We start from the raw sequence: 27,562 nt of genomic DNA on the forward strand, positions 1-27,562 counted from the left end.
ATTTAAAATTATGTTAAAGGACAGAAACGTTCTCTAAATTGAAGAATAACCCAAATATCTAAATAATAATTATTTCATGAACAATTTTGGGTGATTTCCTCATCCAATACCTCTTTTCAGCCATCTAATATAAAGGATTTATTACATTTCGAGAGCATGCACCCGACCCAGGCGTTCTCACACCCACATGGTGAAAACACTCTTTGCTCTGGGAATTTAACGTCTGCGGTTTAATCTGGAAGTATCAGAGAGTTATTTTAAAAGTGCAGAGCAATGACGCTTTCCATCAAACTCCATTATCAGAGCTAATCGCCTCCTGCCGGGACTGAATCCAGAGCAAAAACACTCCTGCTGAGAGCCTTCGGACTAATAAACACTGAAAAATGATCCGGCCGTGATGGGGCTGCATTTCTAGAGATCTTAGTATGCATCAGTGTACGGCATTAAACAGAGTAGTTAATATGAGAGAGAGAGAGAGAGAGAGAGAGAGATAGAGAGAGAGAGAGAGAGAGAGATGGATGGAAAGAAAGAAAGAAAGAAAGAAAGAAAGAAAGAAAGAAAGAAAGAAAGAAAGAAAGAAAGAAAGAAAGAAAGAAAGAAAGAAAGAAAGAAAGAAAGAAAGAAAGAAAGAAAGAAAGAAAGAAAGAAAGATGATTGCATTGCATAATTAAAGTGCTTATTGTGATCAAATGTTGTTTGCAGTGAGACTGATCTGTCGCTTTCTTCTGACGGTCATTAGTGCGTACACACACACACACACACACACACACACACACACACACACACACACACTCACACTCACACTCATTAAGATTCATTTAGCAGCTGTTTTGGCATCAATGGCTATTAGGCAAATTAATGATGCAATCAGCTTCTACACAAACCTGATGACTGAACACACTGTACAACATACACACAGTTTGTGAACCGCAGACTCATATGGCAACACAATTTCACGTGCCGTTATCGCTGCATTTTAAAACGTGCCAGAACATTAATAACACAATGCAAGTATACAAACGATGCTATAGTGAGCATTAGAGAGACAGTTTTCTATTTCTCCTCAAATAACTTCACAGCAGAGCAACAGTTTGAAGAGAGTCTTGTTGAGCAAGTTAAAGTTAGTTAATGAATGGTTGAGATGTTTATGTCAGCCATATAAAAGGATGCACACCTGGCAATCACTGCTGATTGTGTGTTTGCATAGTTAAGTGTGAAACTATCAGAGCAATGGCAGTGTGAATGAGCATCAGCCACAGCCTGTGTTTCTGCAGTGCCGCTCGATGACAGCATCCAGGGGCCCCACAGGCAGAGTCATAAATCACAGGCAGACACGGGCCCTTAATGACCGTCAGGCACTGCTGTTACACTCCTCGACAAAACGCCACAGACAGAACGTGCTGGAGGACATGCGACCCTGTCAAAACCCCTAAAAAACGACCACGGCGCCTTAAAAACGTCTGCCTTAATCTCAGCCCAAAGCAGCTGGACGTTCATTTCCGTGTGTTTTGTTTTGCTTTCAGCCCACGTTCAGATGAATGAACAGTCACAGACTCCGCTCTAGCAGACTACTCATCACAACTCTTTCTTATTGGGTTTCTTGCTGTTTTCAAGAACACGAGCAGGTCATATTTCAAGCCGAATTCAAAAGGAAAAAGTGAGAAATATTTTGCATAAAAAAACAAAACAAAACTGTATCCCACAATGCAATGCACTTCCAGTGTGTCAAAATTGAAAATATCAATGGCAACTGCCTCTTTTGATTAGACAGTCAGAAAACTTTACATATAATAGGAAAAAAATTATGAATAATAAAATGAATTGAAAAAATGCAAAATAACCGTATTTACATCTGAGACAATAACTGGACGCCAATCTCTTAATTAAACATAATCAGGGTCAAAAGTTTGAGGTCTGATTTTTTTTTTTAGATTTTCATGCATAAAACTGATTAAAACTTACTGAGAGTAGAGCATTCGGGAGCGGACGATGAATTTGAAGATGTACTCGAGGGCTTTGAGCGTCCTCAGGATGGGTTCACAGGCCTCTCCTCGACTGGATACATCCAGATATTTCTTCAGCACGGACATCAACTTCCTACAGCACACAGAAAGAGACAGAGAGAGTTTGTGTGTGTTCATGAGGTTTTGTAGGTACAGTAATCACCAATAATTATCTAAATAACTTAAACTAAATTAATTAAACTACAAAATAAAGATACTTTAAGACAAAGATAAGACCATACACATAAATCATATAGAACATACTAGTAATGCAATATGTCAACATTAATGCTACTATGACATAATCTCATCATCTAGGACCTATTCTGCCTTTTCCATGTTCATCTTTCTTTAGTGTGTAATGTTGCTGTTTGAGCATGAAAAATGTCTGCAAAGTTCTAAAGCACAAGGTCCCTTCAGCAGGAGTTCTTCTCTATATCAGTGTCAGTGTTTCTGAACTCCCTGAAATGCCTCCATTGTAGTCTTGACATTTCTTCCAGGAATGAGCACATCACAGTATTCCTCATTTAAAAATATGTAATATAAGTCTAAGGTGTCCCCTGAATGTGTCTATGAAGTTTCAGCTCAAAATACCCCATAGTTTTTTTTTTAATACATTTTTTTTGGGGGGGCATCATTATAAATGAGCCGATTCAGGGCTACTGGCCCTTTAATTCTCGTGCTCCACGCCCATGGAGCTCGCGCTTGCCTTGAACAGTGCATAAAAAAAGTTCACACAGCTAATATAACCCTCAAATGGATCTTTACAAAGTGTTCGTCATGCATGCGTTGGATTATGTGAGTATTGTATACCGTTATATTGTTTACATTTGATTCTGAATGAATTTGAGGCTGTGCTCCGTGGTTAACTGCTAATGCTACACTGTTGGAGAGATTTATAAAGAATGAAGTTGTATTTATGAATTATACAGACTGCAAGTGTTTAAAAATGAAAATAGCGACGGCTCTTGTCTCCGTGAATACAGTAAGAAATGATGGTAACTTTAACCACATTTAACAGTACATTAGCAACATGCTAACAAAACATTTAGAAAGACAATTTACAAATATCACTAAAAATATCATGATATCATGGATCATGTCAGTTATTATTGCTCCATCTGCCATTTTTCGCTATTGTTCTTACTTGCTTACCTAGTCTGATGATTCAGCTGTGCACAGATCCAGACGTTTATACTGGCTGCTCTTGTGTAATGCCTTTCATAATGTTGGGAACATGGGCGGGCATATGCAAATATTGGGGGCGTACACCCCGACTGTTACGTAACAGTGTTATGTTGAGATTCGCCTGTTCTTTGGAGGTCTTTTAAACAAATGAGATTTATATAAGGAGGAGGAAACAATGGAGTTTGAGACTCACTGTATGTCATTTCCATGTACTGAACTCTTGACTACACCTTTAAATAATTCCTGCCAAAGGCATATGCAGAATAAAGGGGCGGGGCCTGGTTAAGTTAGTTAGTAGTAGTGGGTTGAAACTGGCAGCTCGAAGCACTTGACCAATCACAACACGCTGCTCCAGCTGACCAATCAGAGCGCACTGAACTTTTAAGAAGGTGGGGCTTCATAGAGGAACTAAACAGTGTTACTGACAGACTGCTAAGAGAGAAGCTGCAACTATGACAAAAATGGGAAGAATAATGTGTTTTTGAACATCCAAGCATTAAAACCTGTTCTAGTAGAGCCCAAAAACAAAATCAAGATGGGCATAATAGGTTAAAAAAGGCCATAATAGGTCATCTTTAATCATTTGTGTAACTGATATTCATGTACATTTTGGACTCACACACATACTGCCATCTAGTGTTTAGAAGCACAATGGAAAGCTTTTGACTTACTTGTAAGCCAGTGTGGCGCTGAAGTGTTGTTTGATATAGGCCTCTAACACAGTGTTAAAATGCTGAAACTTTCTGTCGGCGATCAGACCGATGATATAGATCTGAGAAAGAGAGAGACACTCATCTGCAATGCATCAATTATAACTGTGGTTCCTAACTAGAGGGCTGCAAGATGGCTTATTTGAAATAATTTTAAGACAAAATAAACTTAAAAATTAGCTATATCTAAAAATCAAGAGGAATGTCATTATGTGTCTTATTTTAATTTGCCCCTCCGACAATTGTTAGAAGACAGTCTTAGAAGACTGTGATTTTGTGATTTCTAGACTTAAAATAAAATATATGAATAAAATGAAAGTTATGAAAATTTCTATCTATGTCAAGCTCTAAAATATTTATTCAGGTAGAAATTACTGATAAATATCCATTTAAAATAAAATTATTTAAAAAAAAAAAAAGGATTATCCTGTATTCATAAATGACTGGAAAAGTCATGTAAATTCATTGGACATAAAAAGCTCCAAAGAACATTTTTAACATGTTTAAAAATGTAATTATAAAAAAAAAAAAAAAAAAAAAAAAAAGACTTTATATACTTAAAAAGGATGGATGGATGGATGGATGGATGGATGGATGGATGGATGGATGGATGGATGGATGGATGGATGGATGGATGGATGGATGGATGGATGGATGGATGGATGGATGGATGGATGGATGGTTTATAATTTAGGGACTAGAATCTTTCAGCAGAAGTGAGCTAAATAGGACAAAACCTCCCTTTAGGGACATTTTGGAGCAACCTCATTTTAGAAAAGTGATTCATAAATACACTAAATAATGTTTTTTAAGTTTTCTTGCAGGGGTTGGGTTAGTCGTTACTTTAATTAGCTTTATATAAACACAACAAAAGTCTGTGAAATGCCCACAAAGCAGCTAGAAATTACACTCTTAAACATAAAGGTTCTTTATTGGCATCAATAGTCCCATAAAGAACCTTTATCATCCATGAAACCTTTTAATTGCACAAAAGGTTCTTTATAGTAGAAAAAGGTTCTTTCGAATAATAGAACATTCTTTGCACTAAGGGGAAAAAAGGTTCTATTAAGAACTACAAGGTTTTGGGGAACCAAAAATCATTCTTCTGCAAAAACCTTCTTTTGGAACATTTGTTTTCTGCAAGAGTGCAAATGTGTGTGTGTGTGTTTGTGTGTGTGTGCGTGCGTGCGTGCGTGCGTGCGTGTGTGTGTGTGCGTATGTGTGTGTGTGGATGCTGCTTACCAGAGCGTCAAACACCAAAATATCATAGTCATCAGTCTGAGAATGTTCCATCATGATGTTGAACAGGGCGTCCAAGGTGTCCTGCAAGAACTACACACACACACAAACACACACACACATGTAAACTAACATGCATACTGAGCTACAGATGCTCATGTGTAATTTGAGTTTTGAACACACCTTCACAACTTCCTCTCCATCAATGAGTTTGAGCTCTTGTAGGTTTTGTTTCAGCATTTCAGGACGAGTTCTCCACTTCAGCAGACCCAACAGACCAACTGAGAGACAGAGACAGTGTATCCTCAACTGACTCTTAATTAGGATGCATTAATGAATCTGTTTAGTTCATGCGTTTACCAGTGAATATGTCAGAGTGTGTGTGTGTGTGTGTGTGTGTGTTCGTTAGGGTTGCATTGTGATGGATGTATCCAGAAGATTCATTAGCGTGATTAACGGGCTTTCTCAAGAACAGCTGTTACAGCACACCTGCGTCTGTCTGTGTGTGTATGAGTGTGTGTCCTTCAACAATAGTGCACACACACACACACACAGACACAAACTAAATTTAAACATTTAGATTTTACCCTATAAAGCCTACTGTATCTTATTTGATGTGCAAATTTCGAAGGCCTCTAAATGATTAACCCGATCAAAACTTTGTTGATAAACCTGTTGCACATAATCTACTATAGTCATTCTGTCAACTGATTGATAGTTTATACTTTTTATCAAGTAAAAGGCCTTTTAGCATAATAGTATAATATAATTTAATATAATAGTGAAATCTGTGAAATCTTTACTGATTTTTAAACAAGAATAACTTTTATATTGTTAGTAATATTTCAAGATGAACACTTACTGAAGCAACTTTGGTTTACCTGATTATCCATACATCATGTTTTTGGAAAATCATGCTCAGATGTGAGAATCAAATATGATCATCGGGTTTATTTGTTCATCTGTCAGTCATCATTGTATTGCATTGCATTATATGTTTTAAACTACAGAGCTTTCATAAAACTAAGCATTTAAATATCATCTTAATAAGAATGAGATCTAGAATGACGACTGATATTTATATGCATTTTAAATAAATGTGCTGTACTGTTATAAAAATCTCATTGACTTACATTACGAGCATCAGAATTTCATTTTACTTTTTGTCCGTATAAATATCAGCATCTAAATTTCATATTTTTTCTCAATATGAATAAACCTGAGCTGTTTTTTCTCCACAAGTTTGAGCTCTATATTCTCACTATATCATATGAGCCAAAAAGCCTTATGTGTCAAAAATGATTTTCAACAACAACCAAAAAACATGCAAACCTTTTAGATTTTGCATAAAGGCACAATAAACAGTTTCATTAGAAAAAAAAAAAAATCTGACTATTATTTTATACGTCAGGCTTTACATGGTTTATATATAAATTGATTGATCTATTTTCTTTCAAAACAAGGCATTCCTGGCCTTTTTGTGAATCAGTGCACGTTATTGTAAAAAACGGTTTGTCTTGTTATCTTTCATCACAATGTAATAACCTGTTTCGCCTCTGAAACGACTTTCCTTTTCAGCTGATGTCATCGAGACCTCTTATTTTTCAACCTCCTGTCATATAGAAACACTTTTCACCACCTGATGAATAAAATTCTGCCCTACATGTTTTTCCTCGCTGAATATCTTTTTTCTCATGGAAATTCATAACATTGCAGAAGTGAAATGGACTGTGAATGTCATTTCATTTTGAATATAAAAGCTAGCCTACATGACACATTTTCCCCCATTCTTCCCTCCAGCACACACATCCACACACCGTTTTGAGTGAGTTTGGTGGAGCAGACAAGCGTGGCGATGATGAACGTGTCTCTGGAGCTGACCGACAGCCCGCCCACACTGCTGGAGCTGCGCATCAGCGTCGCCCCCTTGTGACCGTCGGGGTGACTGCGCTCAGACGGCAGGGACAGATAGGAGCTGACTTCCTCCATACGCTTACTGTCACCCTACAGAAAGACAGAAAAGAGATGCAGCATGTCCATATTTGCTGGTAAACGTGTAAAACTGATTAATTTAGCTGATTAACTTAGCTGTCATATTATTTATGGAAGCCAAAACCTACAGAAATGAAAAATAAACACCCAGTGGATGGTAGGTTTCTGGTCAAATGCCTGTGCTTATTTTGTAATTACAGAGAAAATCCCAAAAGCATTGCGAGCCTAAGTTGATCATAAACCAATTGCATGATGGGGGGAAAAATTATACAAAAATAAATTCATGATTAAGTTAAATTAGTTATATTTGTTTTATCAAGTTATTTATCCCTTTATTTATTTTCCAACTATTACATTTATTTATTTATTTATTGTTTCTGCATAATTATGAGACAATAGTTTTAAACACAGTTTAAGCTTGATACAAGAAAAATAATCTGTCAGTGGTGTCAGAAAAATAAACTTGTTTCAAAGGGAAAATAAGATTATGTTTCTTACCCCATTGACAGATTTTTTTGTTTTTGTTTTGTTTAATCAATCTCATTTAATTTTGATCAATTTTTCAGAAAACAAGACTTTGTATCTTAACTCATTTTTGTGCTCAAGTAAATGTATCTTGATTAAAAGATGTTTAGATATTTTTAATGGAAAACAAGGCAAAAATACAAAGTAAGAAAATATTTGTTGGCAGTATATGGAAGATCTATTTGGAACTGAATTTTACAGATATTACTAAATATAGAAAACATTTTGTTACACTTATAATAGGTGTTATTTCCCAACTTAACATGCTTAAGATCAATAAGGACATCTACATTTGCTCCAAGGTAAACATCTGCTTTCTGGAAATGAATGTTGATCACTTTGTGTATTGACTGAAATCATAGAGGTGTAGTAACTAAAAAGTTCACAGACATTAGAAACGATTATGTTCGCTTATATCGGTAATTGTAATTGTGAATAGGAAGTTTGTGCTACTATACCTTTAAGATATTAATGTGTAAATAATTGGTAAACCTTCTGCATATTAAATATTATTAAATGAGGCTTCTCTCTTTTAAGTGATTTAAATCTAATCCAGTCTTCACATTTTTAATCTCATTAATGCATCGTTTAGGCCTATAATTGTTTTAAAGAAAAACGTATCATAAAAATGCTTTGCACCATTACAATCCACTCAAAAACCCATGTAAGAATGATATTAAATCATTTTTACCACTTTTTTGGACACATTGAGACTCGGTACATATGTGTTTCTGACCTTAAAGACAGTGAGCTCATGTATGCCATCTCTCAGAACGGTTCCATCTTCCTTCATCAGACGCACAAACGCCATCGCAAAGTTTCTTTCACTCTTGTCCTTTGCTGCACAACACAAATCACACATTTATTCATATCTGACTTAATTTCCACTATCATTCAGCATCATATCTTGTACCATATGACAGATTGGACATGAAGAGTCTAAATTATAGTTATGATGCTTTTAATTCAATAGCTTTCAGATCATCTCTATGCTAGTGCACACATCAAAACATTGATGACTCATGTTGCATTATCCAATCACATGCTTTCTAGAATTAGGATGCCCCTCCCCTTTAGGAACTTTTTTTCAATCAGCTGAACTTTAACCCTCTACAGCACAGCGAGGGCAACGGAAAGTTTTCTTAAGCCCTATGTTTAGTCAATTTTTCTTTAAATGATTACAACCAATTAGAAAGGTCGAGAACAGTTCAGTAAGGTGTGGGAGTACCTATCAAGCACCATTTAAAGGTGGGACATCCTGTTCTGACACATGGTCACAGGAGCACATGGTGTGAGAAGAAGGCAAGATTATTTGCTTTAGAAATCTTATTTAAAATGAAATGAACTGTACATAAAAATATGTGTGTGCCTATGGTGTAGTGAAGCCTTTTGACGTACTCCATCCAAGCTGCAGGTCAAGAGAGATAAATCTAAATATACATGAGATTTGTACGGAAGAGGATTAGGGCCAAGCAATAATAAAAAAAGAAAACCATCTCGAGATTAGAGTTGTTAAATTGTTGTGATGGAAGTTGTTGAGAATAAACTCGTAATTTAACGAATTTGTTCTCGTAATTTAACTACTTTTTTCTCATAATTTAATGACTTTCTCATAATTTAATGATTTTTCATAATTTAAACATTTTATCTCGACTTTAACAAGTTTTTTCTCATAATTTAACGAGTTTATTCTCAACATTTTATCTCAACTTTTTTCTCGAAATTGAACAAGTTTTTTCTCGTAATTTAACGAGTTTATTCTCAACATTTTATCTCAACTTTTTTCTCGAAATTTAAAGTTTTTTCTTGTAATTTAACAAATTTATTCTCAACATTTTATCTTGACTTTTTCTCGAAATTGAATGAGTTTTTTCTCGTAATTTAACAAGTTTATTCTCAACATTTTATCTCGTCTTTTTTCTCGAAATTTAACAAGTTTTTTTCTCGAAATTTAATGAGTTTATTCTCAACATTTTATCTCGACTTTTTTCTCGAAATTGAACGAGTTTTTTCTCGTAATTTAACAAATTTATTCTCAACATTTTATCTTGACTTTTTCTCGAAATTTAACCAGTTTTTTTCTCATAATTTAACGAGTTCATTCTCAACATTTTATCTCGACTTTTTTCTCGAAATTTAACCAGTTTTTTTCTCAAAATTGAACGAGTTTATTAACATTTTATCTTGACTTTTTTCTCGAAATTGAATGACTTTTTTCTCGTAATTTAACAAGTTTATTCTCAACATTTTATCTCGTCTTTTTTATCGAAATTTAATGAGTTTATTCTCAACATTTTATCTCAACTTTTTTCTCGAAATTTAACAAGTTTTTTTTCTCGAAATTTAATGAGTTTATTCTCAACATTTTATCTCGACTTTTTTCTTGAAATTGAATGACTTTTTTCTCGAAATTGAACAAGTTTTTTCTCGTATTTTAACGAGTTTATTCTCAACATTTTATCTCGACTTTTTTCTCGAAATTGAACGAGTTTTTTCTCGTCATTTAATGACTTTATTCTCAACATTTTATCTCGACTTTTTTCTCGAAATTGAACGAGTTTTATCTCGTAATTTAATGACTTTATTCTCAACATTTTATCTCGACTTTTTTCTCGAAATTGAACGAGTTTTTTCTCGTAATTTAACAAGTTTATTCTCAACATTTTATCTCGACTTTTTCTCGAAATTGAATTAGTTTTTTCTCGTAATTTAACAAGTTTATTCTCAACATTTTATCTCGACTTTTTTCTCGAAATTGAACAAGTTTTTTCTCGAAATTGAACAAGTTTTTTCTCGTAATTTAACAAGTTTATTCTCAACATTTTATCTCGACTTTTTTCTCGAAATTTAACAAGTTTTTTTCTCGAAATTTAATGAGTTTATTCTCAACATTTTATCTCAACTTTTTTCTCGAAATTGAACGAGTTTTTTCTCGTAATTTAACAAATTTATTCTCAACATTTTATCTCGACTTTTTCTCGAAATTTAACCAGTTTTTTTCTCATAATTTAACGAGTTTATTCTCAACATTTTATCTCAACTTTTTTCTCGAAATTGAACGAGTTTTTTCTCGTAATTTAACAAGTTTATTCTCAACATTTTATCTCGACTTTTTCTCGAAATTGAATTAGTTTTTTCTCGTAATTTAACAAGTTTATTCTCAACATTTTATCTCGACTTTTTTCTCGAAATTGAACAAGTTTTTTCTCGAAATTGAACAAGTTTTTTCTCGTAATTTAACAAGTTTATTCTCAACATTTTATCTCGACTTTTTTCTCGAAATTTAACAAGTTTTTTTCTCGAAATTTAATGAGTTTATTCTCAACATTTTATCTACACTTTTTTCTCGAAATTTAACAACTTTAATCTCAGGATGGTTTTATTTTTTTATTTTTTTTATTATTGCTTGGCCCTAATCCTCTTCCGTAGATTTGAACACACACTCACTTGCAAAAAGTTTTTATTAACCAACGTTTCGGCACAAATTCATACCTTGACAAAGGCTTTGTGGCGAAACGTTGGTTAATAAAAACTTTTTGCAAGTGAGTGTGTGGTCAAATCTCATGTATATGTAGAGAAGACTTTTGTCAGGTTTTATGACGTTTTTATTTTATTTTGCATGTTCAGAAATTCAGTTTTTCTTTTCATTGCCTCAGGAAAACGTTGTGCGGTACTTTTCAAGGATGTTTTGGACAATACATCACATTGGCCATAATGTGTTATAAGAAGGGAAGATGCAGGGTTCCTGGGTGCGCAGGAACACCCAAAGTGATGTGCAAAAATTGTAACATACACCTCTATTTCACAGCCGAGAAGAAGTGCTTTTTGAAGTTTCATATGGACTGAAATCTTATTACATGTACTGTAGTACATTATGTGACATGACACATTACATGATACAAACCTATGCATATATCAAATTCAATTTCAAGTGTTTTTCCCTTTTTACTTAATGATTTCTTAACCTTTTTTTAAAAAAAAAAAATGGTGATTTTGATGATCTATGATTCTGTACCATTGTTGCACAGGGCAACAAAAATTATTTTGGGGTGGGGGTGAAAACATTTTTTATCAATAAAATGTTCCCAAATGAACCAAAAAAATGATGTGGAATATTTTTGTTTTTCATGTGTCATCAACATGTGTGCAGTAGAGGGTTACTGTAGTACAATATATTTAAAATACACAAGATGTTTTAAAGTTACATATGATAAAAATTGTAGAACATTTGCAAAACTGCTGATAGTAAAGTATATACTACTGAATATGTGGCAAGACAGCAAGGCAGTACTGGTCATAAAATTATCATATTATGACTTGATAATCAATATTTTCACATTTTTTAAATTGTAGTTTAGAACTATAGAGGCTCGTTTCTGCCACGGAGTTAAAAAAGTTAAATGTGACTTTATATCTCACATTATAAACAGAATTGTGAGTTAAAAAGTCAGAAATGAGAGTTATAAACTCGCAATTGCAAGAAAAATTTAGAATTGTGAAATGAAAAGTCATAATTAACTTTTTTATTTTTTACATTTTGGCATAAACAAGCTTCCATACAGAAAAATACTGTAGGAACTGTGAAACTTACACTCCTGTGAGGATCTATGACGAAACATGAACCGCAGGTGGATTCTGGGCATCTCCTCCAGAGGAATCGCCACCTACAGGCCGGAGGAAGGCGTTACTACATACAGACTGAAACCGAGCCGAAAAATAGCAGGATTGTGCCGTTTCAGGACTGCATATCTAGGACCCTAGTTATTTGTATGTACTACCACTTAGTAACACTTACTATTTAATTCTGTATTTGTATTATTAATTTTTAGAGATGATTTATATGCAGTCCTGAAACTGCATCTTCTGGTATTGCAGGGTTGAACTACTGGGGATACGGATACAAGAGGATTTACACTTTAGAAATGAACATTAGTGTCAACATGAACCCATTTAATTTATGCATTTTACTGGTCTTATTTTTTAACCTTCTCTCCAAATCACCTGGCTTCATAAATGGATTGGATGGATAAAAAAATGGTTGAATGGTTAGAATGTGTGCATGAAATCAAGCCATGCACAACATTTTTCTTGCTGAACATCATGTTTCAAACATAAACATGTCATGTGATGGAAGAAAAATAGGTTGTGAATGCTGTTTAATGCTCAATTTCTCTCTCACCTTAAAAGTTTCCATCCAGCGAGGTTGTTTGATCTGGTAGTAAATGACTGACCTATATTCGTTCACAGGCCGATCTCCAGCTCCCAGACAGATTGAGTTCTGTATGATAAGAACACAAGTGAGCTGTCAATCAACACAGAAAGACCCACCCAAATCAGACTATTTCCTCATCTAATTAATCGGCTGACCTTTGACCAATCGTTAGGAATGCCTTTTGAATGCATTTTAAAATTGCATATTATATATATATATATATATATATATATATATATATATATATATATATATATATATATATATATATATATATATATATATATATATATATAAATTATAAAAATTACTGAAAATATTATTTGGACAGACATGAACTAATGCTCTATGATTTGACTTATTAAAATTATACATTTCAACATAACATGAACTAATATTATTACAGGTCATTATTAAATGTAAAGAAATAGTTTAGTACATTTTAAATATATTTTAAATGTATTTAAATTTTTATATTAAAGTACATAAAGTAAAAAAGAATTTATTGAAAAAAAACTGGATAAACATGAACTACTGGTCTACTCTACTGAATTAAAGTTATAAATTTTAACCAAGATACTTTCAATAATAGCATGAACAAATATTATGACAAATAATATATATAAGTATATATAAAAATATAAAATGTATACACAAAAAACCCTATCCCAATCAGAATATTTCCTTGTCTAACCCATCGGCTGACCTTTGACCTCATGTTAAGAGGTTTCACTCACCGGCACGACCTTCCCCTCCTCGTCACACACCAGCATTATGACCTCCACGTTCTTCTGTGTGGTTTTGTTGTACTTGTCAAAGTCTCCGGAGTGCAGCGTGAGGTAGATGTCGTTACGGATGTCACCTGGCATGATGATCTCAGGAAAACCCAGTTTTCGAGCAACCACAGTGCTCCGGTCCACAAGGTGAGGATATTCCTTTCGGATCTGGATGATGTCACCCACTAGAGCTTTCATGGTGACCCACAGACCTGCGTGACAGGAGAAACACACTCTGATGTGAGTCAATGAAAAACACACTCTAAAAAATGATATTTCGAAGTTGTAAATAAAACAACGTTTTATAAGAAAATACCATTTTAGTCTTTCTACTTCAAAATTTTATTTAATGTTTAATTCAGTGTGTTACTTGTCATGTCCTTATATGAGAAATTTACTAGTAATTTTTAAATGAAAACTGTTTCAAAGCCAATTTTTTTCAGTATGTTTGTTAATATTTTATAGCAGTTTTGGAATCGGGATCATGACAAAAATGCAAACAATTTTTCAACAGTAAAAACTTATTATTACACAACATTATTTAGAGCAGTGTATGATTTATGTGATGACTTCTAGTGTTGGGTAAATGACTCAAAAAATATAATTAATTACTAGCTACTAAGCAGTGTAATTAGATTACTGTACTTATTACTCTGGTAAGGTATTGCATTACTTATTACTAATTACTTCTACAGTGGCATGAAAAAGTATGTGAACCTCTTGCAGAATTTGTGAAAATTAGAATTATTTTCATAAAATAAGAGGGATAATAAAAACTGCATGTTATTTTTTGTTTAGTACTGTCCTGAGTAAGATATTTTACATAAAAGATGTTTGCATTTAGTTGACAAGACAAAACAATAGCTGAATTGATTAAAATAACCCCAGTTAACCCGCAGTTAAACTGAGCTCTGTTCTTCAGAAAAATCCTCCAGATCCTGCAGATTCATCAGTTTTCAAGCATTTTTGCATATTTGAACCCTTTCCAGCAGTGACTGTAGGATTTTGAGATCTGTGTTTTCATACTGAGGACAACTGAGGGACTCAAACTCAACTATTAAAAAAGGTTCAAACATTCACTGATGCTCCAGAAGCTCCTTTTTTTTCCAGGAAAACATGCAAGTATCTTCTGTTGGTTCTGAAGGGCAGTACTAAATGAAAAACAACGATATTTAAACAAAATAAGAAAAATTGTGACATCTTCATCCTGTTCAAAAGTTTTCACCCCCCCGACTCTTAATGCATTGTGTTTCCTTCTGGAGCATCAGTGAATGTTTGAACCTTTTTTAATAGTTGAGTTTGAGACCCTCATTTGTCCTCAGTATGAAAACACAGATCTCAAAATCCTACAGTCACTGCTGGAAAGGGTTCAAATATGCAAAAATGCTTGAAAACTGATGAATCTGCAGGAGATGGAGGATTTTTCTGAAGAACAGAGCTCAGTTTAACTGCTCAGGACAAACAAGAGACTCAGGAACAACCATCACAAAACACAAAAACAGTCGTGGATCATCAGGTAACCACACACAGTATTGAGAATCAATGCTTCACATACTTATGAATGGGGTTATTTTAATCAATTCAGCTATTGTTTTGTCTTGTGAACTAAATGAAAACATCTTTTATGTAAAATATCTTAATCAGGACAGTACTAAACAAAAAATAACATGCATTTTTTATTATCCCTCTTATTTTATTAAAATAATTCTCATTTTCAGATTCTGCAAGGGGTTCACATACTTTTTCATGCCACTGTAAATCCCAAATCAGCCTTGACCAGTTGAACAATACAAGGATAGAAAAATGAAACTGTTCTTTTAATTCTTTCAAATAAATAATATTAAATTACATAAATTATTCTTGAACTGACAAAAGTATTTAAAGGCATAAGGTTACATTAAAAACATACATTTTTAACATTAGACATTAAATTTTGATGTTAAATCCACTATTGTATAATATAAAATTGTTCTATAGTCTCTATACAGTATTTAATGCAATTACATCAGAAGTATTATTAAATTACAGAGTAATTAAGAGTAATCTTTTACTTTTTCAAGGGAAAAGTAATTAAATTACAGAAATTAATTACTTAGCAATGCACCAAACACTGATGACTACAGGTGGTGGATGGAGTAAAATAGCATCATAAATTATGTGTTAGGCTGTTTTTGTTCATCTCTCCACTGTCCTTTCCTCCTCGTCTCATTCTCTAATGTCTGTGTTAATGACTTAAAAGTCCTGAAGCTCACCGCTCTCTCTCACAGCTCAATCACTCTGTTCTGCCGGTATTGTGTGTGTGTGTGTGTGTAGATGGGATTATTTACGAGTATTAAAGCATTAGCTGAGGAAATGGTGTTGTGCTGTCAATTGAGCAGAGATAACCACAGTGAGTCGTACCTTGACCTCCGCTGTCACCACGGGACGTCGTCACCTTGTTTAGAAGAGTGTGCAGAAAGTCATTCTCAGCTAAGACCCTACAAACACACACAAACACAAGAACATAAGAAACACACACAGACATGAGAACACAAGAATAGAAGAACATAATAACACTAATTACTTTCAATAATAACATCACGGTAAATTTGCATTAGTAAATGTACATTAATAAGAAATCTTTACATACAAATGTGTGCATTGACACACACACACACATATATATATAAATTAAAATTGGTCATTAGTACATGTAACAACAAATTAAAAATAGAAAATTTCATATAAAAAGTCATAATTATATATTATGAGACAAAAATGACAAAATGAAAATGATGACAAACAATTCTGAGATTTAAAAAAAAATAATTTAGAGATCAAAAGTCATACATTTTACTTTTAATGTCATATTGACTTAATTATAGCATTATATTTTAATAAACAAAATGTATTGTAAATAGCATTTGAATGGACATGAAGTACTGGTCTATGACTTGACTTAAAGTTGGTTTTATCCAAGATACTTTTGATAATAATAACAACAGCATCATGCAAATGTAAATAAGTAGTTAATTAGGAATAGAAAATGTCATTTAAAATATAAAAATATAACATTTTATATGTACAAATGTATTCATATTTGAATGGGCATGAACTGTTACTGTATATTAAAGGACTAAAATCAGGTCTCAAACTATGACAGATGTGTTTGGATCAACTGTGCTATGATTCACAGAAAAAGAAAACTGTGAAAATTGATATCAAATCAATCAAAACTCAATTAAAACAACGTTACGGTGAGCAAACAATGAGAGAACTTCCACGTTTGGGTGAACTATTCCTATCAGACAGGGCGAAGAGGAGACGAGAAGAAACTTACGGATGAAATGGAATGAAATACTGCTTCTCTTCGTCACATTCTGTCTTTCCTTTGATGATGTCACTGATGTCCATCACTGCCAGTAAGCACAGATATATATCAGCTGTGCATCTCTATGCCAAATTCAGATCAAATGAGAACATTCCCCCTGATATTTACCAGCCACACCAAACGGCCTCCGCAGGCCCATCGTCCATTTCTTATGAGGGGTATCTTTCAGATCCATACGGCCCACACGCACAATCTGACAGATCAGATAGATCTTCTCTCGGTTCAGGTCTTTATTCCCCAGATCCTTTACAGAGAGAAAGAGACTCTTTCGATCTTTAGGACATCAAAAAAAACTTTACCATCAATAAAATAAACATTTATTTGTAATATTAATGGCACTTTAATGAAAGCCTAATTCCATCATAATTATGTAAATCATCATTATGAGAATAAAAAATGAAATGTAGAAATTACAGTATGACACAAAATTTCATAATTCTGACATAAAATGACATAATGATGACATAAAAAGTCATCATTATGGCATTAGAAGTCAAATGTTGTGACATTAAAAGTCACATTTATGATAAGAAAATTATGAAAAAGTCAAATTATGAGATTAAAAAGTCATTATGAGGAAAATAAATAAATACTATTTTGAGATTAAAAAGTAAAAGTAAATATTATGAGATAACTCATAATTATGGCATAAAAAGCCAAATTTGTGAGTATAATGTATTAACTATAAATTGGAGAAAAAAATTAGATATTGAGATTAATAAATCATAATCATAAGGAAAAGATAAAACTATGAGATTGAAAAGTCAACTATGACATAAAAAGTCAAATTTATGATAGAAAATTTAAATTTATGACATTAAAAAGTCATGAGTCAATTGTGAGAAAAAAGTCAAAATTATTACATAAAAAGTAATAATTATGAGGAAAAAGTCAAAATGATGTGATTAAAAAGTCAACTATGACAAAAAGTCAAATGTATGACAAAACAAAATCTAATTGATAACATAATAACCCAATTATAATGTCATAATTTGGACTGTATATCTCATAATTTAAATTTTTATTTCATAATTTTGACTTTTTAATGTAACAATTATAATTTACCAAAGTTTTTTTCTGATGTGGCAGAAAGTGACCTCTGTATACGACTTACTGTAAAGACAACCTTCAGACTGTTGAGCATCTCAATGTCCTTTGGCAGACCTTTATCTCCCCATCTGACCAGATAATTCTCACTGCAGAGCGAGAGAGAGAGTGTGTGTGTTAATGACAAACACCAGTTAGAGTCAGAATTATTAAAGAGCGTGTCAGTGAGACGCACCTGATGTTTGTCTGTTTGTTGGGGTCATACAGAGACATGAAGAGCTCAGAATCCTCCCCGATTCGACACACAAAGTTACGCACAAACACATAGAGGCTGTGTGTGGGAGATGACTGGATCCGTGCGGACACTCCGGAATGATCCATCTGAACGTTGGACTGCACCGAGAACAACAGAACAGGGTGGTTGTCAAGGTGTTGTCAAGTGGTTGTTAGGACATTATTATGGAGTTACTAGGGTGTCTCGGTGATCACTAGGCTGTTCTGGGTGGCTGTAAAGGTGCTGCTAAGTGGTTGCTACGACATTATGGAGTTGCTAGGGTGCCCGGATAATCGCTAGGCTGCTCTGACTGGTTGTGAAGGTGTTGTCAAGTGGTTGCTAGGGCATTATTTTGGAGTTACTAGGGTGTCTGAGTGGTTGCTATATTGTCTAGGTAATCGTGAAGGTGTTGCTAAGCAGTTGTTAGGACATTTTTATAGAGTTACTAGGGTATCTGGGTAATAGCTAGGCTGTTCTGGGTGGTTGTGAAGGGGTTGCTAAGTGGTTGCTAGGACAATTATTATGGAGTTACTAGGGTGTCCTGGTGATCGCAAGGTTGTTCTGGGTGGTTGTGATTTATTATGGGGTTACTAGGGTATCTGAGTGGTTTCCAGTGTATCTAGGTCATTGTGAAGGTGTTGTCAAGTGGTTGCTAAGGCATTATTATGGAGTTACTATGTCTGTGTGATCGCTAGGCTGTTCTGGGTGGTTGTGAAAATGTTGTCAAGTGGTTGCTAGGACATTATTATGGAGTTTCTGTGTGATCGCTAGTCTGTTCTCGTGGTTGTGAAGGTGTTGCTAAGTGGTTGCTAGGACATTATTATGGAGTTACTAGGCTGTCCAGGTGATCACGCAAGACTGTTCTCTGTGGTTGTGAATGTGTTGGTAGGAAGTCTGGGTGATTGCTAGGGTGTTGCCAAAGCATTGCTAAGGGGTGTCTAGGATGTCTGGATGCTTTCTATGGCATCATTTTGCAGTTTCTAGGGTGTCTGTGTGGTTTCCAGTGTATCTAGGTCATTGTGAAGGTGTTGTCAAGTGGTTGCTAAGGCATTACTATAGAGTTACTATGTCTGTGTGATCGCTAGGCTGTTCTTGGTGGTTGTGAAAATGTTGTCAAGTGGTTGCTAGGACATTATTATGGAGTTTCTGTGTGATTGCTAGGCTGTTCTTGGTGGTTGTTAAGGTGTTGTTAGGGAGTCTGGGTGGTTGTTAGGGTGTTCTGAGTGGTTGCCAAAACATTGCAAAGGGGTGTCTAGGATGTCTGGGTGGTTGCTAGGGCATTATTATACAGTGTCTAGTGTGTTAGGGTGGTTGCAAAGGTTTTGCCAATCGGTTGCTAAGGCATTATTTGGTTGCTAGGGTGTCTGGGTGGTTGCAAAGGATCTGCTAAGTGGTAGCTAGGGCATTATTTACACAGTTTCTAGAGTGTCAGGTGGCTACAAAGGCATTTCCAAGTGGTTTCTAGGGCATCATGTGGTTGCTAGGGTGTCTGGGCAGTTGCAAAGGCATTGCTAAATGGTTGCTAGGTCATTATTATGCAGTTGCTACGAGGTTCTGGAAGATGTTTAGTTCGATCCAACTCAGTTAAGGTCATTAAGTTACTCCAGTGGGGTATCAGGAGGATCCTCTACATTCACCGTGAATTCACAGCAGACCTTGACCGAAGGAAGGTAGAGCCATGGGAGCTCATTGCTTTATTAGTTCAGCTGTCCTGAACATCTAAAAATGTCTCATTAAATCTACCAACTCTCGCCATGATGCTTGAACATGTGAGAAGCTCTTTGAGGCTCGTCTGTAAACCACTAAATGAAAGGAAAACGAGAACCTGTTCTTCTTTAATTCTCTCTGTGATCTTGGCCGTAGCGTCCTCGTGTGCTCGGAAGAGGCTGATCACACTGGCTCGCTCGGGGTTGAGAATATTCCCATCAGCATCCCGAACCACCACATCCAGCTCCAAGATCCTGCAGGCAGAATAACGATTGATTGGACTCAAGTGTTTGTACTCGCTCACACGTCATCTACATGATTATTCAGCACACACACAGATCCTTGAAATAATCTGACAGATGTGTTCTTGCCCGGATCTCTGTGAAATGCTGTGTTCTCATGATGCACCACAGGAGAGGTTTCCTTCATTTTATTAAGACTTGTTCTTGAACATCACAGACAGAAACAGGATTTTTGCAGCTGATACGACAATTGATTTCTTGAAAACATGATCACCAATTCCAATCCTGATCATTCAAGCTGTATATAAGTGATATGTAATCTCTCTGTTGACTGTCACTGGCTTCATTTCCATAATGACTAATGCAATCTACCAGGAGCAGTGCAAATTAGCGTCTGATTTAAGACATGCTTTTTTTGGGCAGTAAATAATGGTGCAAATACCAGTAAGTTGAATAGTGCAAACCTTAGTAAATCACTTTGCATGATTAATTTAAACACTCTCCTCCCAAAATGTTTGCATCTGGAAGGGAAACTCTTACAAATGCAAATGCAATAAGGTCAGTTGCATAAATATCTGTGTCTATGCCTTTTCACCACTAATTTCTCACTGCGTGTCTTTAGTAAATCCTGACAGTAGTTTTTTAACGGCAAAAGAGAGATTGTACTGGCGCAAACTGTTAGTAAATCTGGCCCTAAGTGGCATACCTAAAAGTAATGACTTACAACTCTACAAAAAAAGAAGAAGAAAACAAGGTATCATCAAGTACATGGTCTCATTTGATAGATTTTGATCATGTTTGGATGTCCTTATTTTATAAGACTGCTGAGAAACCCAGAAAAAAAGGGATCACGACACGATCGGATTCCGGAAGTCCTATAGCTTTAGCAGTTACAAACAAGAATGTGGTGCAAAAGCCTTATCTGTATGCTACTTGCATGCATGTCTTGGCTTTTTTAACGGATTTACATCATTAAATTGCAATCGGTTCATGTAATCGGCCAAATTTATTGACTACTGATCGAGTCATAGAATGTGATTAATAGCTAATATGATATGCGGCCAGCAACCCTACTTTTATCTTGCTTAGTTGACAAGCAGCAGCAGGTTTATGAGCTGCCGTCACTTTAAGAACTATTGCACAGATCCAATAAATGGACACACATCTGATTTTCTCCCAACAGTTTACATTGACATCTACCAATATTAAATATCCCATGATGAGGACATAACTGAAAGCAAGAATTAACTTGTAATCATGTGAATCCATGACACACAAAACAGCCACAGTGAGGGAGGTTTTTCCCTGCAGTAATTCATTACCGTTCAGGTGTCAGAAAGACATTTTTATCCCCTTGAGGTTTGCTAATTAATTCCTTAATGCTAATATACAAATTAACCAATACATTAACAACAGCCCAGAGCAATATCACAGAAGTTCTGAAGAGAAATTCAATCAGCTGACTGGATCCTATTATTCTACATTTTATCAGATCTGTTATAGAGGCACGGTATTTGTACCATTTTTAGATGCAGTAATATTGTATGATTACTTTCATATACTATGGTATGTGCTTGATCCTCCAAAGCCAACAATGCAATGGCACTGTCATGGTCAAAAATGCACACATATACCCTGACTGATAAACAGACATGAACACAAAAAGACACTTGGAATATGTACTTATTTCCATAGTCGATCTTTGAGGTGACTTTCTGTTTGAGTTCTTTAAACTCGTCACTCGGCAGCGTCCCGGACAGGAGCTGGGAACGCCACTCCATTAGATCCCACATCAGCCTCTGGACCTGAGTGAAACGCTCCTTCTTACTGGACTGCTGGGAAACAAAGACAATCACTGATCAGACGTCCAGGTTGTGCATACATATTGGACTTATTATTTTGGTTGTTTGACTTATTTGAAGCATCCAGCAGTATGCAACCTTAGCCGCTTTTCAACCGTCGAGCCAAACCTTTCTCGTTGCTTAATCGCTCCTTACCGTTCTTACGACCGGTCGGCCTGACGGTGGAAGAGCGGCTCTTGTCACATGACTTCATTAAAGCATTATGTATAATTCAGAGAGTGGTGTCCAGTTATCATGGTTGGATTTTCAATTGAATTATTTCATTCAATTATTTAGTTTAATTTCTAATTAAATTTTGTATAAAAATTTTTTTAACTGCTGTCAGTCTGACCAAATAATGATTTTTAAAAAAAAGACAATGAAGTCAACTTAAATGGCATTCACAGCCCATTTACTTACATAACGGGATGTATTTTTATTTTGATGTATTATGTTTTCCAATTTTGAGGTCAACTAAAGAGGAAATAAATTTTTTTTATTATTTAACACAAGAGAAATGATATACAATGTTATTTGGTGACAGGTATATAACATTAAAGAATTCTAAACAGGAATGAAACCCAGACAGCAAGATCATGTGGCCCAGATCCAGCCAACATCTAGTACATGTGGATTACACACGGATCAGATGTGGGCTGGATCTGGGCCGACACTATGATGCTGTCAGGGAATAACCACAAAAAAAGAAAATAAATATATGCAAATAAATGCACTGCAATAAATTACACTATATGTAAAATAAATGCACTGTGTATTTATACACATAGAATTTTAATAATAATAATAATAATTTATAGTGTATGCAGAAAGTTATCAAATTTGATTTTTTTTTTTTTTTTCTGAGGAATCGGAATAAGCTTTGTAAACTTTGTCACTTCTGATTTCATTGTGACTTTGTGCTTGATGTCACCACTTTCTAGCAGGTCATGCAATAGAAAACAAAAACCCATACTGAACACAGTATGCACACTTCAAAAATAGCATACTCTTAAAATTGAGGTTACAAAGGAGGTTTTGGCAACAATGTCATAGAAGAGACATTATGGTTCCACAAAGAACCTATCAGTAAACATTTTTTCCCCTGCACTCTTTAAAAAATAAAGGTTCTTAATTGGCATTGATGGTTCCATAAAGAACCTTTAACATTCACGGAAACATTCCATTATACAAAAGGTTCTTTATAGTTGAAAAAGTTTCTTAAAAATAAACAAAAATGGTTATTTTAAAAACTGTTCACTGAAAGATTCTTTTGGGGAACCAAAATGGTTCATCTATGGCATCACTACAAAAAATCATTTTTAAGAGTGTAGTGTAAAGAACATCTTTTAAAAATATAAAGAACCTTTTTTTATAATGCAAAATCTTGGAACGCGTAGCTTTATTCACTGTGATGACCTAATATATAATAATATAATAATATTCACTGTGATATACCTAGAAGCTCCTCCCCTTTTTTCAAAATCGTCAACAGCATTTCACCTAGATCACAGCTTTAACAGAGCCGTCGAGCTCATAATCTCTAACTGTTTCTTCTCTATGTTGCTTTAAAATATAGCATTGTTTGGAGAATTCAAACGTTTTGTGGTCTACTCTGTGCCGACTCACGCGTACAATCCACTCTGTGCTCTTGTGTCTCTGGACCAGAGCAGACTGTGCTCGCACTGTGGTGGTTCACATGACTAATGCGAAAACAGACTTCATTCGTGTCAATGTAAAGCACTGTCTACACTGTCTGAATCGTTCCCTATCCTCTATTTAGTGCACTATGTGCCATTCACTATAGAGACTAGTAAATGTGTGAATTTACAAATGACCGAGCCACAGCTTCAGCGTCTGTTGATAGTGTAGGAGGGGGCGGGACTTCCGATTCTAGACAGCATTTGATTGGACAGAAGATTTGATGAGAAGCTGAAGTCTGTGATGATGTCATGAAAATCCGTGATCCATTTTAGCGGAAGTGAGAGACTGTAAGTTTCGAATGCTTATATCTCCTAAATGCAAATGTTGTCATTGTTTTGGAACACACCAGCTTATTCATAACCATATTCATACTAAAAGCTAAAAAACTTACATTTTGATTTTAGGGGGACTTTAAAGGTTCTTCATGGAATCATTGATGCCAATACAGAACCTTTATTTTTAACATACCCACATTTAAACGTCTTACCAAATAGAGTTGTTTCCAGATGCTGCCCCATTCTCTCAGTGTGGTGGTCACCTCCTTCACCAGGGGCATCTCAGCAGAGGTTATGATCTCCTCATCTCTATAGAAGAAGAGAGGATGGATGGATGGATATGGATATGGATGAATGGATGGATTGATGGAAGGAACATACTCACCCTCTCTTTTCGACGATGACTTCCTTTAGCTCTATAAAGCTTGCAGGAAATGCTCCCTTAAACAAAGGAAGAAAATAAATTAGCCAACAGGTCGTAGAGGAAGTTCAGGTCAGATATTCAGGAAGAGAACTTTCTGCTCTTGAACAAACTCTATCAAATAAATATGCATTTACTCACTTTTCTCTCTTTGTTCTTGATCACGTAACCTTTATACCATCCTGGAAAAATAACAGACTGGTTTAGATCTATGAGAACATTTCTGTAGTCAAGTCACCTTTATTTATATAGTGCTTTAACATTCTCAGAACGTTCTGGAAAGGTTCTCTCAAAGTTGTGAACAAAGTTATGTTGTTCTCATATAGTTAATAGAATGTTTGTTCGTCTAACATTTTTTAAATGTTACTACTTGTTTCAGAATGTTTAGAGAACATTCAAATGTAACATTCCTATAATGCTTGCAAAACAATAAAATGGAATGTTCAAAAATGGAATGTTTCAAAACAGCTTTATGGTAATACACAGGAAAATAGCATAAGAGAATCAATGAGGCAAACTTTATTAGATACGAGACAAACTCACATTCTGCTGTAAAGCAGCTCTACAGAAGACAACGGTGTTATTATTCAGCTCGAGTCAGTTCAATGTAGATTCAGCTCAATTCAACTCAAGTTATGTTCTCATATGATAGTGTCAGTGTAGTCAAATCAATAAAATTACTGAATATTAAGTGTCTTTTAAACCCCAGCTCAATGCATGATGCAAGTAATGCCAAAGTCATGGGTTTGATTCCCAGGGAATGCATGAACTGATCAAACATTTGCAGGCAATGTTAATCACTGGGGAAAATTCTGTTGCATAAATGCATAAAAGGAAATGCAATATCCCAGAATCCCTCACCTTCACATGACTCCTGAATGTGTACCGTGTCCCCGATAGACAAGGACAACTGCTTTTCCACTTTGGCGGTGAAATTCCACTTAACTTCAGGGAAAAGAGAGAAAATAGAAATTGCATGAAATTCATCAGATGCATTTGAAAATACATAAAGCGTAGTCACGGTTTGGATTTATTTTTCAAGTGATGCTCAGCAAAACTGCAGAATGGGATCATTTAATGCTTCTATAAGACATCAAACGATAATTCCCTCCGTCTAAACTGCCCTCAACTACTTTGCTTTCTTCTCATCTGGCATGAAAAGAGTCCAGCAATTCATGTATTGAACACAAACGCTGCAGGACGACACACACGCTGAATTTTGATTCTTTAGCCAACATCAATGACATGGAAAAGATAAAGTGCATCCACAGAGATGGAGAACATCATATTACACACACACACAGACTTCATTTCTGCAAGTACGAGATCGTTGGCCTACTTCCTCTCAGAGCAGCTTCCTGTGCACCACTACACACACACACACACACACACACACCCATACACGCCGCCATCAGCATGTTTACAATTTAAATAACATTAAAAATGCAATTCATATGCATTTACATGAGCAGACAGCTTTTTGTAATAAATTAGTTCATAAGTTTTGAGCAACAAAACTGCTCACTACACCGCATAACAACAGAACCAGAGGCACTAATGTCGCCAATCAGAAGTCAAGCCACAATTGCCTTCATTTCAACACTGTTTAGCACAAACATAACTCGCATGGTGTGAGTTCTACATTCAAAAATAACTCTGCTTATGAATAAAGCTGCTTTAATCAATGTCACCATCTTATGCTACTGCTGCTCTTCCTGGACGCTTCACAAATGAGCTTCAGGTGATTAAAAGGGATTTCTAAATTAAAATATTTCTTCCCAAAGATGGTTACTTGATCACAATAACCAAAGACTTGAAGAGCCTTTATTCAGCATGACTATATTCTGCATCCCATAATCCTACCCAATACCTAAACTTAACTAACTAACCTTACAACTATAAATAAGCAAGTTTATTAAGGCAAATGTCATAGTTAATAGTTAGTTAAGAGTGAGAATTGGACCCTAATCTAAAGTTATTTTTGAATATTTTTGTATTTTCTGTTATATTTATATGAATTAATGTTTTTTTTTTGGTCATTTTTATTATTTTTTTAAACATGTTTAAACAAATGCGTCAATAGTCGTCCTACATTAAGAGTAGAGAGCTATAAACCAAATACGGAGAACAGCTCACATCATTTTATGAGAAACGTTTGAGTTCAAACTGAGATCTCTGATTTTTGATTGCACACTTGAGCGAATATGAGTTAATTTTGAGACAATCGTGAGATGAAGCACTAGAAGAGGCTTGTGTGAGATTCCTTGTTCAGGACAAACATCTGATTTCTCATTGCTGTCTAGGAGAAACAACAAAGAGATCTCATTTCACGCAGGTCTCCTCTAAAAATCGAATGTTGCTCTTGTGTTATTAAATGTTGAGAAACCTTAAAGCACAATCATTCAACAGGCTAAAGAAACAAATCCTTTGGACTGTAAAAAGTGAAACTGTGCAGAGGTTCCTTAAGACGTTATTTCAGTTTGATTGGGCTGCATTAAGTGATATTTTGACTTTAATAAACCAGATGCTTCTAAGCACTTTTGTTCAGTGCATTTCTATCAAGCATTCCACAACTGCACCATCATAGCGGAATAAATCTGAATATTTGCAGGATTTCAAAGCAAAACAAGTGCTAAATGATAAAACGCTGCAATCTGTTTAGGCCAGTGACTGCTGGGCCACTTGACTGATCCGTCTCTGCCCACTTCCTGAGAAATAGGAACTGAACTAAAGCAACTATAGATGGCCGCTGCGAGGGGCGGCGGGAATATACACAAACCCACACGGAAATGCACAGAAAACATTTGAACGATCATTCCTGCACAGGTGAATCACATGCACACACAAAAGAAAGCCAAACTCACCAACGCCATATCTTTCAGAACTAGTTTTTGTCCAAGGAGCCATTGGTTGGCCTATAAAACGCTCTCCTATGTCTCTTTCTGTCTGTATTTTCTCTTTCGGCGTATCTAAGTTCCTTTCTTATGTCCTACACCAGCTGTTTTTTATGGGTAAGGGTGTGAGAAATAACTAGCAAGT

General features: G+C 35.1%; 1 protein-coding gene across 1 annotated transcript in view; it reads right to left on the bottom strand.

The window, feature by feature from the left end:
• dock2-like (dedicator of cytokinesis protein 2) overlaps positions 1-27,562 on the bottom strand; it is a 107,701-nt gene extending 80,139 nt beyond the window's left edge. The window contains exons 1-22 of the mRNA XM_067391226.1: positions 27,388-27,562; positions 25,385-25,468; positions 24,665-24,705; positions 24,488-24,543; positions 24,315-24,411; positions 22,547-22,600; positions 21,969-22,120; positions 20,162-20,297; positions 18,298-18,455; positions 18,130-18,211; positions 17,124-17,259; positions 16,965-17,040; positions 16,046-16,122; positions 13,607-13,857; positions 12,837-12,935; positions 12,249-12,321; positions 8,394-8,497; positions 6,958-7,144; positions 5,324-5,421; positions 5,144-5,233; positions 3,863-3,963; positions 1,963-2,097 (exon numbers count right to left, since the gene is read on the bottom strand). Of these exons, the coding sequence (XP_067247327.1) occupies positions 1,963-2,097; positions 3,863-3,963; positions 5,144-5,233; positions 5,324-5,421; positions 6,958-7,144; positions 8,394-8,497; positions 12,249-12,321; positions 12,837-12,935; positions 13,607-13,857; positions 16,046-16,122; positions 16,965-17,040; positions 17,124-17,259; positions 18,130-18,211; positions 18,298-18,455; positions 20,162-20,297; positions 21,969-22,120; positions 22,547-22,600; positions 24,315-24,411; positions 24,488-24,543; positions 24,665-24,705; positions 25,385-25,468; positions 27,388-27,430 (2,330 nt within the window). The 5' untranslated portion in view covers positions 27,431-27,562. The remainder of the gene's footprint in view (positions 1-1,962; positions 2,098-3,862; positions 3,964-5,143; positions 5,234-5,323; positions 5,422-6,957; positions 7,145-8,393; positions 8,498-12,248; positions 12,322-12,836; positions 12,936-13,606; positions 13,858-16,045; positions 16,123-16,964; positions 17,041-17,123; positions 17,260-18,129; positions 18,212-18,297; positions 18,456-20,161; positions 20,298-21,968; positions 22,121-22,546; positions 22,601-24,314; positions 24,412-24,487; positions 24,544-24,664; positions 24,706-25,384; positions 25,469-27,387) is intronic.

This window comes from Chanodichthys erythropterus, chromosome 1 (genome assembly GCF_024489055.1).
Source record: "Chanodichthys erythropterus isolate Z2021 chromosome 1, ASM2448905v1, whole genome shotgun sequence".
NCBI classification, from domain to species: Eukaryota; Metazoa; Chordata; class Actinopteri; order Cypriniformes; family Xenocyprididae; genus Chanodichthys; species Chanodichthys erythropterus.